At 31.8% G+C, this 13910-nt stretch overlaps 1 protein-coding gene across 4 annotated transcripts in view; it reads left to right on the top strand.

Moving 5' to 3' along the window:
- Positions 1-13910, top strand: part of LOC145323958 (sorting nexin-13-like) — a 79361-nt gene that overhangs the window by 56678 nt on the left and 8773 nt on the right. For all 4 annotated transcript variants that reach the window (XR_013881150.1, XR_013881149.1, XM_080166572.1 and 1 more), the window contains exons 30-36: positions 1205-1250; positions 2594-2683; positions 3903-4049; positions 4599-4720; positions 6769-6797; positions 7870-7912; positions 10099-10182. Coding sequence is in view for 2 of the 4 variants with exons in the window: in XM_080166572.1 (XP_080022698.1) it covers positions 1205-1250; positions 2594-2683; positions 3903-4049; positions 4599-4720; positions 6769-6797; positions 7870-7912; positions 10099-10182 (561 nt within the window). In the remaining 2 variants the exon portion in view is untranslated. The remainder of the gene's footprint in view (positions 1-1204; positions 1251-2593; positions 2684-3902; positions 4050-4598; positions 4721-6768; positions 6798-7869; positions 7913-10098; positions 10183-13910) is intronic.

The raw sequence follows: 13910 nt of genomic DNA, 5'->3' as shown, positions 1-13910 counted from the left end.
ATTTGAAGTTATCGTATTTGTTTTGTTATACAACTTCTTTTCTTGCAATAAAATGAAATAAATACCTGCAAATAAAATAGTACATTAAAAAAAAATTATAATGTGTTAAAAAAACTATTCTATAATTGTAAATTGTCAGTCACTAAAACTACATTGTACCTACAGTTTCACTGCGCAGGTTCTATATTCACACAAGCACTATAAACACAAACATTAAACAAACATTTTCTCAATGAGGGAGGGGACATTTGGCTGTTTATTACAAAAGTCTCAAAAGTTTTACAAAAACGTTTTCATATTAGTTGGCTCAACAACTTTGGGGATTTTATTGTATTTTGATAGGTTGGTTTATTTAGTTGACTGTCCAAACTATTCAATCGCTAATAGTAATCTACAGAAGGGGTTATTTTGTGTATCATCATTGGTGATGTACATCAATTTATTGGTCTTTGTCTTATCCCTTTAGATCCCTGCACATAAACACACATTTTTCATTACTCTTGTGGGTAAACTTTACTTGTTTTACTTTTTAAAAATCAATCTTTTTAACTCAACTTATGAAAGCGGGCTTTTACATTTTTCTCAATGTTTCAAACTTTGTTGTGAGTTTATATCCAGGGAATAACGTTTTGTAACCTGAATTTTAACTCATAACATTTATTACTAGTGCAGGGAGGGAGGGTTCATTATTATACTAAAATTAAATTATTGTGGTACCCAAGGTTTTAATACATCATTGGTTGGAGAAAACTTACAGTTCTAGTTTAGAAATATTCAATGTCCAAACTTTTCAACCAATAATTTTAATAAATATTAGAAGTAAGTTTGTTTATTACCATTGGGGATGTATATATAAAGGGAATAGAAGCTTTCGCAAAATTAAGTAAAATTGCGAGTAAGATTTTAGTTAAGTGCGCTTATTAGGTCAACCATTTTTTTAATTTGCGTTTTATTATACAATGCGTTTGGTCAACATTAAGAACAGTTAGACTTAATAATCGCATTTGACTGGAAGATTGCGAAAGCTACTATTTCCTTTTTCGTCCATTATCTAATCCCTGCGGGCATCTATAAAATGTTTTTTTTTTTGTGACTATTAAGTCCAATTAGTACGTTTTAAAACCATTTAGATCATTTTCTTTTGTTAAAATTTTAAGAATTAGTTTTAAACTTTTCTAAGAAATATGAAACTTTGTTATTTCAGGCGGTATAGTGATTTCCATTTTCTACACTGTACAGTTAACTCAGAGGTAGGTTTAATTATTGCAAGCGCAGATTCTCTATAACTAGATTTGTACGTCTGTACGTCTGAATATTTGTAATTTATGCCGCTAGATTAGCTATATTTTTCATGGGTTCTGGCAAAGGGTTAAATATAATCTTTCTATTTAAGAAAAACAATTAACTTCATCGGTTAGAAAGATAATTTGGTACAGACAGACACCATTCTTCCTTTTTAGAAGGACTAGTGGCTGCGCCCCTAGCCGCTAGAGACTCCTCATTAGAAAATAGCCTGAAATCATCCCAAGACCTAAATTTAAAAATAAAAGAGACTAATTTAATCTCTAAAACGGAGAATCCAAACAGTAGTTATTGAAATCTTAAGCTACAGACAACAAAAACCTTACTACTTTATATACAAGGATTGTAGTGTATTATTAAATGTTTTTATTTCAAACGAAATGAAAGGTTGATATGATATTTTTACTAGGTTTATAATATTTGAATGCCTAGTATTCAATGTTTTTACTGTATTTTAATTCATGATAATTTAAAAATTATAAAACTGTACAAATGTTTATCTATACGTATTTTAAGTTATATTTCATAACATTTCTTACTCACTTCTAAACTTAAATATTCAATGTGTCATAAGTTTTAGACATTGTCGAGTTCTTGTGAATACAATAGAGAAAGAGTTTTTCAAATATTAAGATACATACATACACGAGTAATGAGAATGTTTTTACCATAGACCTTCATGACTTCAAATATTTTTAAAGTTACTTCGTTCCACGAAAAGGGGACTATGTACCAACAAGAACAATGATACTAATCACTTGCCAGCAGTGATGTCAAGCTTTTTTGTTTCTGTGTATTAGGTTTCTGTAAATTATATTAAAATAGACTAATTAGAAAAATTAGTTCTCAATGGTTCTATTAGAGAAAAAATATTAAAATTTAAAAGGAGTTGCGATTTGTAGTTTGTAATTAAACAGTTGGATTAATGTACCCTTGCATTTAATGATATTTTTACATACACCTTGAACTCAATAAAATATTTAATATCATTTCGTAAAATCATTTAGCATTTTAAATTTTATTCTTACAAAACCATGGTCGAACAATTTTTGTTTGTTCATTTATTTATATTCATTCGAATTCTAGCTTAGCACACTTTACAAAATAAGTCTTGGTTTATTGCTTGGGTATTTAGAGCTTATATTTATATTTGAAAAAAAATATTCAGTTTAGATTTTAAATGTAAAAGAACAGAGGAGCTACCATGACTAAAATTCCCTCAAAATTTTGCTTATTACAATAATTCAAAAAGATTTAATCTTTCTTTTGAATTTTTTTTTGCCTTTTTTAGTTTCCAGTACTAGAGAAGGAGAAGATTCCATTCCCTGGGAAAAAAGCTTTTGGAAACCTGGAGAGGAATATAGTTCAGAAAAGACAAAAGGAAAAAAACTGCTTTGAATTAGGAAGGAGGAGACATTGGGCTGTTTATTACACTAGTACCCAAAGTCTTACAATAACGTCTTCTTATTGGTTGCCCCAACAACCTTGGGGACTTTTATTTAGTTATATTTAGTTTGTTCTTTTTTTGAGTGTCAAAACGTTTCAACCACTGATTGTAATCTTCAGGTGTATTTTTGTGTATCGTCAGTGGGTATGTACGTCAATTTATCGGCCATTGTCTTATCCCTTTAGAAAAGACAAAAGGAAAAATAACTGCTTTGAATAAGAAGTTTTCCAGTATGGCTTCGAAACCGATTGAAAACCATTGGATTGGAGACGGTTCTAAGCTTTACTGAAAAATCATGTATCATGTATCAAACTTTGCGACAAATAACGAATAGAGCGAGTGAGGACAATGGGCTGTTTATTACACTAGTCCCCAAAGTTTTATAACAACGTTTTCTTTATTGTTGGCTTAACAACTTTGGGGACTTTATAATGAATTTTATTTGGTTGATTTATTAAGTTGAGTGTTTAAACGTTTCAATTACTAATTGTAGTCTACAGATGGTGAAATTTTGTGTATCATCATTGGAGATGTACTTAAATTTTATCAGCCATTGTCTTATCCCTTTAGATCCCTAAATAATAAACAACAATGAATTAAGAATAGAAAGTTAAATCTTTATAAAATTGTATTCTGTTTTACCTTAATTGTTTAATTGGTTGTTAAGAAATGGTTTTGTTAATTACCAGTTCCAATATTAGGTTACACAACACTTATTTATCAGGGATCTAAGAGGATAAGCAAATGGCCGATAAATTTATGTACATTCCCAATTATAATACACAACACTACCACTTCTGTAGATTAATTAGTGGTTGAATTGTTTGCACATTCAATTTAATGAAACAACCAATCAAAGTCCCCAAAGTTGTTAAGTTGGCGAATAAGAAAATGTTATGATAAAAGTAAAACGTTGGGGACTAGTGTAAAAAACAGCCCATTGCCCATTACTCCCTGCTTTTTTTATGCTCGCTGGTAATGCAAATTTTAATAAAATATTTACTTTTACAGAAAGAATAGAGAACCAGTTAAACTGATTTTTAAGTATTTTTGAAAGGTATATCAAAAATATACACTTTTTTTTTGGGGGGGGGGGGGGTTACCTAAAGTTTTTTTTTTCTTTGTTTGAAAAAGCAGTGTTTAATTTATCCAGATGTTAAACACGTATCTGCAAGAACTAATCAGTTATGCCAAGAAGAATACTAATGCTGGTCTAGCGGACTATATCCGCAACTTTCTGGACAATACCTGGAACCTGCCCAAGACTGGGGTCATGGGCCGGGCGGTCAACGCAGCCCAGGTAAACATTTTACGCTTTTCCAAAATTCGAATGAATATTTACAAGAAATTTTAGAAATGTGAATCATATATTAGCTGAATATGGCGTACATAGTAGGAGAATTATAGACGGAAATTAATGGATCTTAATTCTTTAGTGATAAGACAATGTATGAAAAATTAACGTACATTCCCAATTAGGAAGAAAAAATAATGAAGATTAGATTTTTTGGTTGAAAAAATGTAATATTGTTAAGTGATCATTAGCATTAAGATTGGACCAACAGCAGGGGAATCTTTATTTATTTATCCTTATATAGAAGTAACAGGACGTCAATGTGTCTGTCTGTGTGTACCGAAGGAACCGCTGAACCAATGTTTTTCTTTTTTACAGCTTCTTTTTGGTTCAGGGAAGGTTTCTATTTTGGGGTAACCATCGACCTCCCAAGATGAATCATCCATAAAAAAATATTTACTTTTTCTAAACATTAAAATTGAAAGTAGCGGGGGGGTCGACTCAAGTGCCCCTAGGGACCATTATAAAAGGTATTGATGTAAAATTTCTTTTCAGGACATCCAAAGATCAGTGAAAACAGTTGGGCGTGTAGTTACCGATGTCCCCAGTAATATTGTCAGAAACGTTGATCACCTGTTTGATGGAATCACCAAAGCATTTGTCAATAAGGATATGAGGTAGGTTTTTCATCGTTTTTGGCATGTTAGAATTTCAAATTCAAACTTTAGATGATAAGAAAGCGTAGCAACTCTATAATCAAATACTAAAAATGTAAGTATGTCCTTAAACATTATAATCCTGTGTTACCGCAATTTTATGTAGAATTTTGTCTAACTTTAAATTAATATTCTGCTTTTTAAGTTTTGACACTCATGTTCGTTTGTTCTACCGTTTTATTTCAAAACTTCACCTTTATGGATGTTGTCATCCTTGTTTTAAAGTTTGTAAAGCTTAGCAATTCTATTAGTTATTTCAAATTATTCATATTTAGTCTGGGAATGTTGATATTACAGGAATTTTCCACCGAAATAAAGATTATATTATTTTAAGTGTATATAAAACCGAGATCTAATGGGATAAGACAATGGGCGTTAAATTGATGATGTACAAAATTACCCCTTCTGTAGATTAAAATCAAAGCTTGAAACGTTTGGACACTTAACTTAATGAAGCAACCAATCAAAATAAAATATAATCCCCCTTGGATGTTAACTATTAAGCTAACGAATAAGAAAACGCAATTTTAAAACTTTGGAGACTGGCGTAATAAACATTCCTTTGTCTCCTCCCTCCCTGATATAAAACCATTTAAGAATAGTATAGTAATCCTTGATAGGTCATTAAATATACCTAACTTTAATGAAATGCATAAAAGGTAATTTGCTCTTATTATTTCAAATGAAGTGTTTTTTTTTGTATTTTAATTTCATTGTTAAAAAAGGAATATTTTTTTTCAAATCAAAGTCAGAAATATATAGTAACGTTTTTAAAGTCAGGGAGGAAGTGGACATTGGTCTATTTAATACACTAGTCCCCAAAGTTTTACAATCACGTTTTCTTATTAGTTGGCGTAACAATTTTGAGGACTTTTATTGATTTTGATTGGTTGAAGAAATAAGAAGTTGAGTGCCCAAGCGTTTCATCTAGTTAAAATAATTTACAAAAGGGGTAATTTTGTGTATTATCATAAGGGGATGTACATCTATTTATCGGCCGTTGTCTTATCCCTTTAGATCCCTAGTTTAAAGTGTATTCTCCTTTTTTTAATGATTGTATGTTTAATGATTTTTTCTGTATCCTTATACTTTCCTAGATTTTTTTTATTACTTCCTAGATTTTTTGTAATTACCTAGTTTAATTAAGATTTTTAATGGTCATTAAGTTCTTTAGCGTTGCACGTTCTCTAGCTTTGTAATTTATCTCTAAGGGATAAGACAATAGTCGATAAGTTCAAATACTTACTTCCCAAATGGTTATGTAGACTAAAATTATTGGTTTAAAAATTTGGATACTTCCGGTTCTACCCAATGAAAATTGAACAAAAGAACCCACAATTTTTAAGCAAATTAACTAGATAAAACTTTGGTAAAAATGTTATTTAGAGTCAATGTCCCCTCCCTCTTTGAGCGATGCACGTGAATTATCATTTAGATTTTCATTGCAAGTAAGAAATTAATGTACATACATACATGGGGGATACTTTTTTATTTTACCCACACTAAACGAACAATCAAACACACTCCCCTGAACAAAATCTGTTTTTAGTCTCCGCGGGGCCATATTCCAATACGGAGTACCCTACCTGCGGGACACTTTTTATCCTAGCTAAACCTAAACTAAGTATAATCAAGACTTACTTTTATCATTGAAAGTGTCCGTAAAGGACTGTTTGTTATTTTATCGAACACCAAGCATACCGTTTATTATTAGGAATTGAGGGGACATTGTGCTTTTTATTACACTAGTACCTAAATTTTCACATTAACGTTTTCTTATTCTTTGGTGACTTTTATTGAATTCGATTGGTTGGTTCATTAAGCTGAGTGTCCACACTTTTCAACGACTAATTGTAAACTACAGAAGGGGTAATTTTGTATATCAACATTGGGATTGTACATCAATTTTATCGTCGATCGCTAATTTCTACCCAAATTCCTGAAAAATATCTAATTTTTACTTAAAGTTTTGAAAATTGAAAAAATTCTAATCTAATTTATATTTTCAGTGGAAACGAAGTGATGAATTCCAGCAAGGAATAATATTATTCAGCTTCTCATCTTAATTCATAGTGTAGAATAGATACCTAGATTGAATTTTTGGATATAGTCCCTTTTGTGGCAACGCCCCTTAATTTGTCGTATTTTAAAAATGGCTTTTGATAGGTTATTTTTGGTTAGGTTAGGTTATATTGGGTTAGGTGATTGCCCCCCGCAGTAACTAGAACTAGGAGAGAAGCTACTTTTAAAATACGGAGAAACGCTCCTTAAGGAGCGTTGCCACGAAAGGGACTATACCCGATTTTTTTAGTTAAATAACAAATAGGGGGTCCTTTTTTGGCGCATTTTCCGTAAAGTTGTGTAGTAACCGTTTTGTCGAATGAGTTTATTGAGTCATAAATAAGAACAGTTTGACTTAATAAGCGCATTTGACACATCTTTACGAAAAATACTCGAAAAAAAATATGTGTTTCGTAAAGGTATGAAGGTCACCTAGGAAACATTATAGACAGCTAAAACTTTCTATATAGCTTTAAAAAACTGATAATAGTTATTTCTTGTATCGTATTATAAACGGGTTTCCGCGGATATAGAATGTACAATTATGAGATTAAAACTAGTTTTTTTTAGCCCAGAGGTGCCGAAGGTACCGGCTAAAAAAACTGGTTTTAATCTTATGATTGTACATTTTTATATTCGTAGAAAGCTGGATATAATACGATGCTAGACATAGTTTTTTCGTATGGATGAGAACCGGTTCCTATTCACCGTATTCGAATGAATACGAGAAAATACATTTCCAGTATGACTTCGAAGCCGATTGATATCCGCTGGATTAGCACCAGTTCTTAGCCATACTGAAAAACATGTATATCATCGTATCAGAGACAATTCTACACTTATTTTAAATAGAAATCATAAAATTAATACCAGTTTTATCATCCCGGGCCGTTAACAAAACTGGTTTTAATTTTATAATTTTTACTTTAATATCATCGGAATTATTATTATGTTATGCCCCTTATTTTTATCTAACAATTTTAATTCAAGAAAACAAAATAAAAATTATAATAATGTGAGAAGTTTATAATAATAATGGAAATATTAGGTTGGAGCATCTATAGAAGAAAATGAAGATAATATTCCCTTGAGGTATACTTAGATAGATAGATAATTATCTTGTAATAGATAGATGGATAGATATTTTTTCTTGTAATAGATAGATAGATAGATAGAGTGATAATTGCTAAATGGGATAACAGTTTAATTTGCAATTGTCTTAGTTTTCAGATAGAACAACAGTACAGCAGAATTTATGATGGATTTACATACAATATCTATAAAAGAAAGTAGAATGATGTCTGTCTGTCCGTCTGCTGAAGCTTAAGATCTAAACAACCGCTGAATCAATTGTGCTTTACTCTCTAGAGAATATACTTACTTGTCCTGTGGTGGTTTGTGGGTCACCCCTTAACCACCTTTTTTTTTTATGTAAGATCTGAGTTACCTAACCCTCAACTCAAAATTATGGTGAGCGAATGAGAGATAAACTGAATAAAAAAGTATAAAGATAGATGAAAACGAGGAAAATATTCCCTTGAGGAAGATCATACTTTATTATAGTGTTCATGCATTATTACTAAAAACCTGGAATCTAAAAGGATAAGACAATGGCCCACAAATTAATGTACATTCCTAATGATGATACATAGATTACCCTGATATAGATTACAATTAGTGGTTGAAACGTTTGAACACTAAGCTTAATGAAATAACTTAATAAAATTCAATAGAAGTCCCTAAGTTGTTGAGCTATTGCACAATGTAACAAACTGCCTCAGCTAGCTTTTTCAAGGATGTAAAGGGATAAGATAATGGACGTTAAATTGATATGCTTCCAAATCTTTAGTAGATTAAAATTAATCATTGAAAAATATGTATCTACAATATTAGTTCGAAACCATTATAATCAAAACTTAATAAAAAAACCGAAATAAGAATAAGAAAACAAGATAAAATGAGTACAAGTGAATTTAGAGTCCAACTTCCCCTCCTCTCTGAATATTGTAAGGGTAGGTATGTATGTAGATTTTAGACCGTAACTGGGTTTTTAAGAATTAAGATATTATGGGAATGGTTCTTTGACTAACAGATCTATAGTACAGATGTATATACAGACAACTACACCCCCCCCCCCTTCCTTTTTCAAAGACCTCTTTCGTCCGCTTCTAAATTATTTTCTGCTACTTGGCTGTGTTAAGTTTATGTAAGCGACACCATTGGTTGATTTTCAATGACAAGGCGGTTGCGATGGGGAGATATTTAAGAAGTTATATAACCCTTTCTCTCTCTAGCATGTAGTTTTCATAAACTTCCTTTTCCTTTCTTGCTGGAAAATAAGGCAATGAATTCATACTTATTGAAAATGTATTATCTTTTGTTGTTATGAATTCACAGCTGTCATATCTACATTTATTCTAGGAAAAGACGTGGTCTTACATACAACCCAAAAATTAAGGAGAACTACAATATAATGCATTAGCAGCTGTGTCTTTTAAAAAAAAGAGTGGGTGGAGGGGAGGTTTAGAGCATTTCCTTCTTAATGAAATATAGTTTTTAAATTGATAACCAATTCGGTCCAGCAGCGGGTAGCCAGATCCCTTTATGTTAAGGTAGCATTACAACGTGTTTTGACACCTAGATTATGTTTATTTTTATATTTAGTGACAAAGGATCTAAAAATATCAACGCATTATGCATATTTGAATTCTACCCATATTACAAATTATCTATTATTTGATATTTCTTAGTATGATTTTTGTTTTAAAGATTTTTTGCGTTATTGCATGAGAATCTATGATAAGATGATTATATTGTAATTTGTTTTTATTTAGTTTATGCTTCTTATATCAGATAATATAAAAAGTACAATATATAATACTAGTGGTTACGACCCTAGCATTTATGGGCTAAGTATTCGAAAGAGTAGTTAATTTAATGTATTATAGACTATAATAATATCAAGACTTGAATAGAAAAATGAAATGGGTTAAAACCATCCCGAAACCTATGTGAAGCTTCCTTAAAAGGAGAAGTCAATCGGTTCAGTGCTTATTGAAATCTTAAGCCACAGACAAAAAAACTTTCTACATTATAAAAAATGTTGTACATTTCTAAATATAATATTAAATACATTTTTAAAAAACAGAAATATGAAGTGTAAGAGTTTAGAGATCTTAATGCACTGCACATTCAAATACAAAACTGGTTTTAAACTTATTTTTTTCATTTTACTATTCACGGAAACCTGTCTATAACACAATGATTTTTCTATTTAGGATTACTTTGTTGTTTCTTGATGAAGTTTTTGATTTGGCGGAGAGAAATATGTGGCTTAGAAGACAAAGTATCACTGTTCTAAGGTAGAAATATCCTTGTAATAAAGTATCAGGATGTCTGTCTGTCTATACTGAAGAAACTCTCCAATCGCTGAACCAACATGGTTCACCTTTACAGGGTAGCTATTATTTTTGGGAAGGTTTATAACTATTTTGGGGTAGGGTAACAAGAGAAATCGCCCCTAGAAAAACTCCCCTCTCCTCAAGTGCCCCTAGATGCCTCTAGGGGGCGCATCCGTTGGTAGTTTATTACTCTAGCACAGCTATTTAATCACCAGGTTTAGATCGTAAGAAGGTATGTTCGTCACTGAAAGATCGTTAATACCAGCTAATTAAACTAACCATCATTTATTTGAATTTACTGTCAGTAATATATTATACCATACTTATTGATTTTTCCCCTCCTTACAGCCTAAAACCTTCCATGTATGAAAACAAAACCTCCTTAGAATTAAAGAATATTCGGGTATAGTCCCTTTCGTGGATCGCCTCTTAAGGGGCGTTTTATCGTATTTTCACAGTAACTTTTCCCTTATTTGTAGCCCCTGCGAGTCAATTGCCTAACCCTGAGGGGCAATCACCTAACCTAATTAAAAACAACTGTAAAAATACGACGAAACGCCCCTTAAGAGGCTTTGCCACAAAAGAGACAATACCCGAATATTCTATATAGTCAATTATGGGTTATTAGCTGGTATATAATAATTGCGGAGAGGCAGACAGACATCCTGTTACTATTTAAGATTTTAGAGATATATTACCTAATATAAAAATGCACTTATTGTACAAAAAATGCATCGATCACTGTTAAATACAAATGTATATTTTAACAAATCTGGTTTTCTACAATATAAATCTTTCAAGTGTAGTATTAGTGTCAGAGGATTGTGATCAGGAATCTAAATGGATAAGACAATAGCCGATAAATTTATGTTCTTTCCCACTGATAATAAACAAAATTACCCTTTCTGTAGATTTAAATCAGTGGTTAAACCGTTTGGACACTCAATTTAATAAATAAACCAATCAAAATTCATTAAAAGTCCCCAAAGTTGCTAAGCCAACGAATAAGAAAACGTTTGAGACCAGCGCAATAAACAGCCTAATGTCTCAAAAATAATGTAATTCAATCGGATATAAATCTCTGAAGGCTAGTCACTTTTCTGAGTACTAGTATGTGCGAAGAATTCTTTAATAAATCTTTTTTTCATCCACATTATATTCGCATAAAATTCTTTCTCTGAAAACCACAAATAAAATCAATGCTGTTAAATTGTTAGTTTATCCGTTTAGTGGTTTAGTAACAACTAAAGTAGAAGGGTGTATTTTTTAAAATTAGTATTATTAGTCAGGCAGGGCGGGGACATTGGGCTGTTAATTACACTAGTTCCCAAAGTTTTATACTAACTTTTTATTATACGATGGCTTATCAACTTTGGGGACTTATATTGAATTTTGAATGGTTGGTCCATTAAGTGTCAAAAAGTTTCATCCACTAATTGTAATATACAAAAGGGATAATTTCATAAATCATCATTGGGAACGTACATCAATTTATCATTCATTGCCTTATCCATTTAGATCCCTAATATTCAATAGTGACTGGAAAAAAACTTGTAATTTTTCATTTTAACATGTAATATCTTTCAATCTAAATTTGAAAGATTTCAAATTATTTAATTTATGATATCATACCTATGAATTCTAGGGTTCCTAAATAGTAAATAGTACCCAACATTAGATTTTTAGATATTCTCCATTAAATTATAGACAGCGATGCGGAGCCGTTTGATTTTGGTGCGGCTCCGTTGAGCCGCATTCGAAAATAACGGCTCTGGATTTGGCTGCGGCTCCGACCTAAAATAAAAAAAAAAGTGAACATATATTTTTTTGCCAAGTCTATTTTTGACTTTATAAGGTTTCAAAAGTTAAATTTTAAAAAATGGACTTGAAAAACTTACAAGGGGCATTTGCACACAAAACAACAGAGTTTTTAAATCATTAATAAAAAAATCTCTTTAGCCTACCCGGAGCCGTTTTTTAAGCTCCGGCTCCAGCAAAACATGGCAGCTCCCGGCTCCGGCTCCACAACGCTGATTATAGAACTTTTACAAAAATAAAAGTTGATTAGCAGTAATGGTCACATACTATAAAACTTGGTCAGTTACAAACATTGGATTTCATAGCAATGGATAAAGGGAAATATAAAGTAAATTAATATTTAAGAGAAATACAAAGTCGGAAAAGTACCTAAAAAGATTGGTAAAAGATAACAAATATAAAAATGTGGAAATATTGATCAGCAAAAATGTGTTTGTCAAACAGATGGACGGACAAAGTAAGTTATAAAGGAAATGGGTTATTTCAATCTTCACGCTAAATGCGACATCTATCTTTAATAGTAACTAAGGAAATTAAGGTATCCAACACAGCATATACCTGATATGACTGACTAAATGGTTTCTATAGTAGAAAACAGAGGCCATATGTTTCTTTAATAATATTAGTCCGACTATCCTATACTAAAGTAACAGGATGTCTATCTGTCTGTGTGTTTGTAGCGAAGGATCTCGCTAACTGCTTAACCGATCGGGTTCTCTTTAACAGGGTAGCTTCTCATGGGTCCCGGGAAGGTTTATAACTTTTTTCTTGGGGGGTGGAACACCTCAAACCCCCCAAAAAATGAAAAATACCCCCCCCCCAAAAAAAAAAAATCATTTTTTAACTAAAATTAAAAATGACGGGGCGTGTACCCCCCCCCCCCCAAAAAAAAAAAAAAAAATTCGACTCCCCCCCCACTCCTCAAGTGCCACTAGAGGCCTCTAGGGGCGTAACCGCTAGTCTTTAATAAAAGCGGAATAACTCCACTTTTTTTCAATAGGGCTAAGGATGGACGACACACAGACGGACATTGTAAGTAACAGGTTAGCTTCGCTGAACATGAATTCACAAGCAAAAGAAATGTAGTCGAAAGATCTCAAAAACAATAAGTGATTTATGCTTATTAATCCTTATCCATTTAACTACATCCATTGTAAGTCCCAATCATGTGTGAAAACCCAAGGAGGGAGGGGACATTGGGCTGTTTATTACACTAGTCCCCAAATGTTTATGATAATGTTTTCTTATTCATTATCTTAACAACTTTGGGACTTTTTTTGTTGTTTTTTGATTGGTTTGTTATTTAAGTTGAGTGTCCTAAAGTTTCAACCAGTAGCTGTTATTCAGAGAAAGGGTAGTTTTGTGTATCATCTTTGAGAATTTATTGTCTTATCCCTTTATATCCCTGGTGAAAACCTAATTTAAGAGAAAATAAAACTAATCCTGATTAATCTATTGTCCGAAACTTGATGATAGGGGAAACTTCAAGAATCTAGCTAAAGGGATAAGACAATGGCAGATAAATTGATGTACAAATGGTACATCCCCAATGATGATACACAAAATTACCTCTTCTGTAGATTAAAATTAGTGGTTGAAACGATTAAACACTCAATTAATTAACCAATCAAAATTCACCAAAGCCCCCAAAGTTGGTAAACCTCCGAATAAGAAAGCTCTTTTAGAAATCTTTAGGTACTAGTTTAATAAACAGCCCATTATCCCCACTCTCTCTGGGAAACTTAGAAGAAAGGTTTTGTACTTTTTAGTAGCGAAGCTACTCTATAATTCGAAATGTCTGTCCGTCTGAGACAAAGTGGGGGAAACGTGATTTTCTCGGCTCTATAAAAGATAGAAAGCTGAAATTTTTA

This window comes from Acartia tonsa, chromosome 7 (genome assembly GCF_053477335.1).
Source record: "Acartia tonsa isolate MP-2025a chromosome 7, ASM5347733v1, whole genome shotgun sequence".
NCBI lineage: Eukaryota > Metazoa > Arthropoda > Copepoda > Calanoida > Acartiidae > Acartia > Acartia tonsa.
This window is presented reverse-complemented; position numbering and strand designations above follow the sequence as displayed.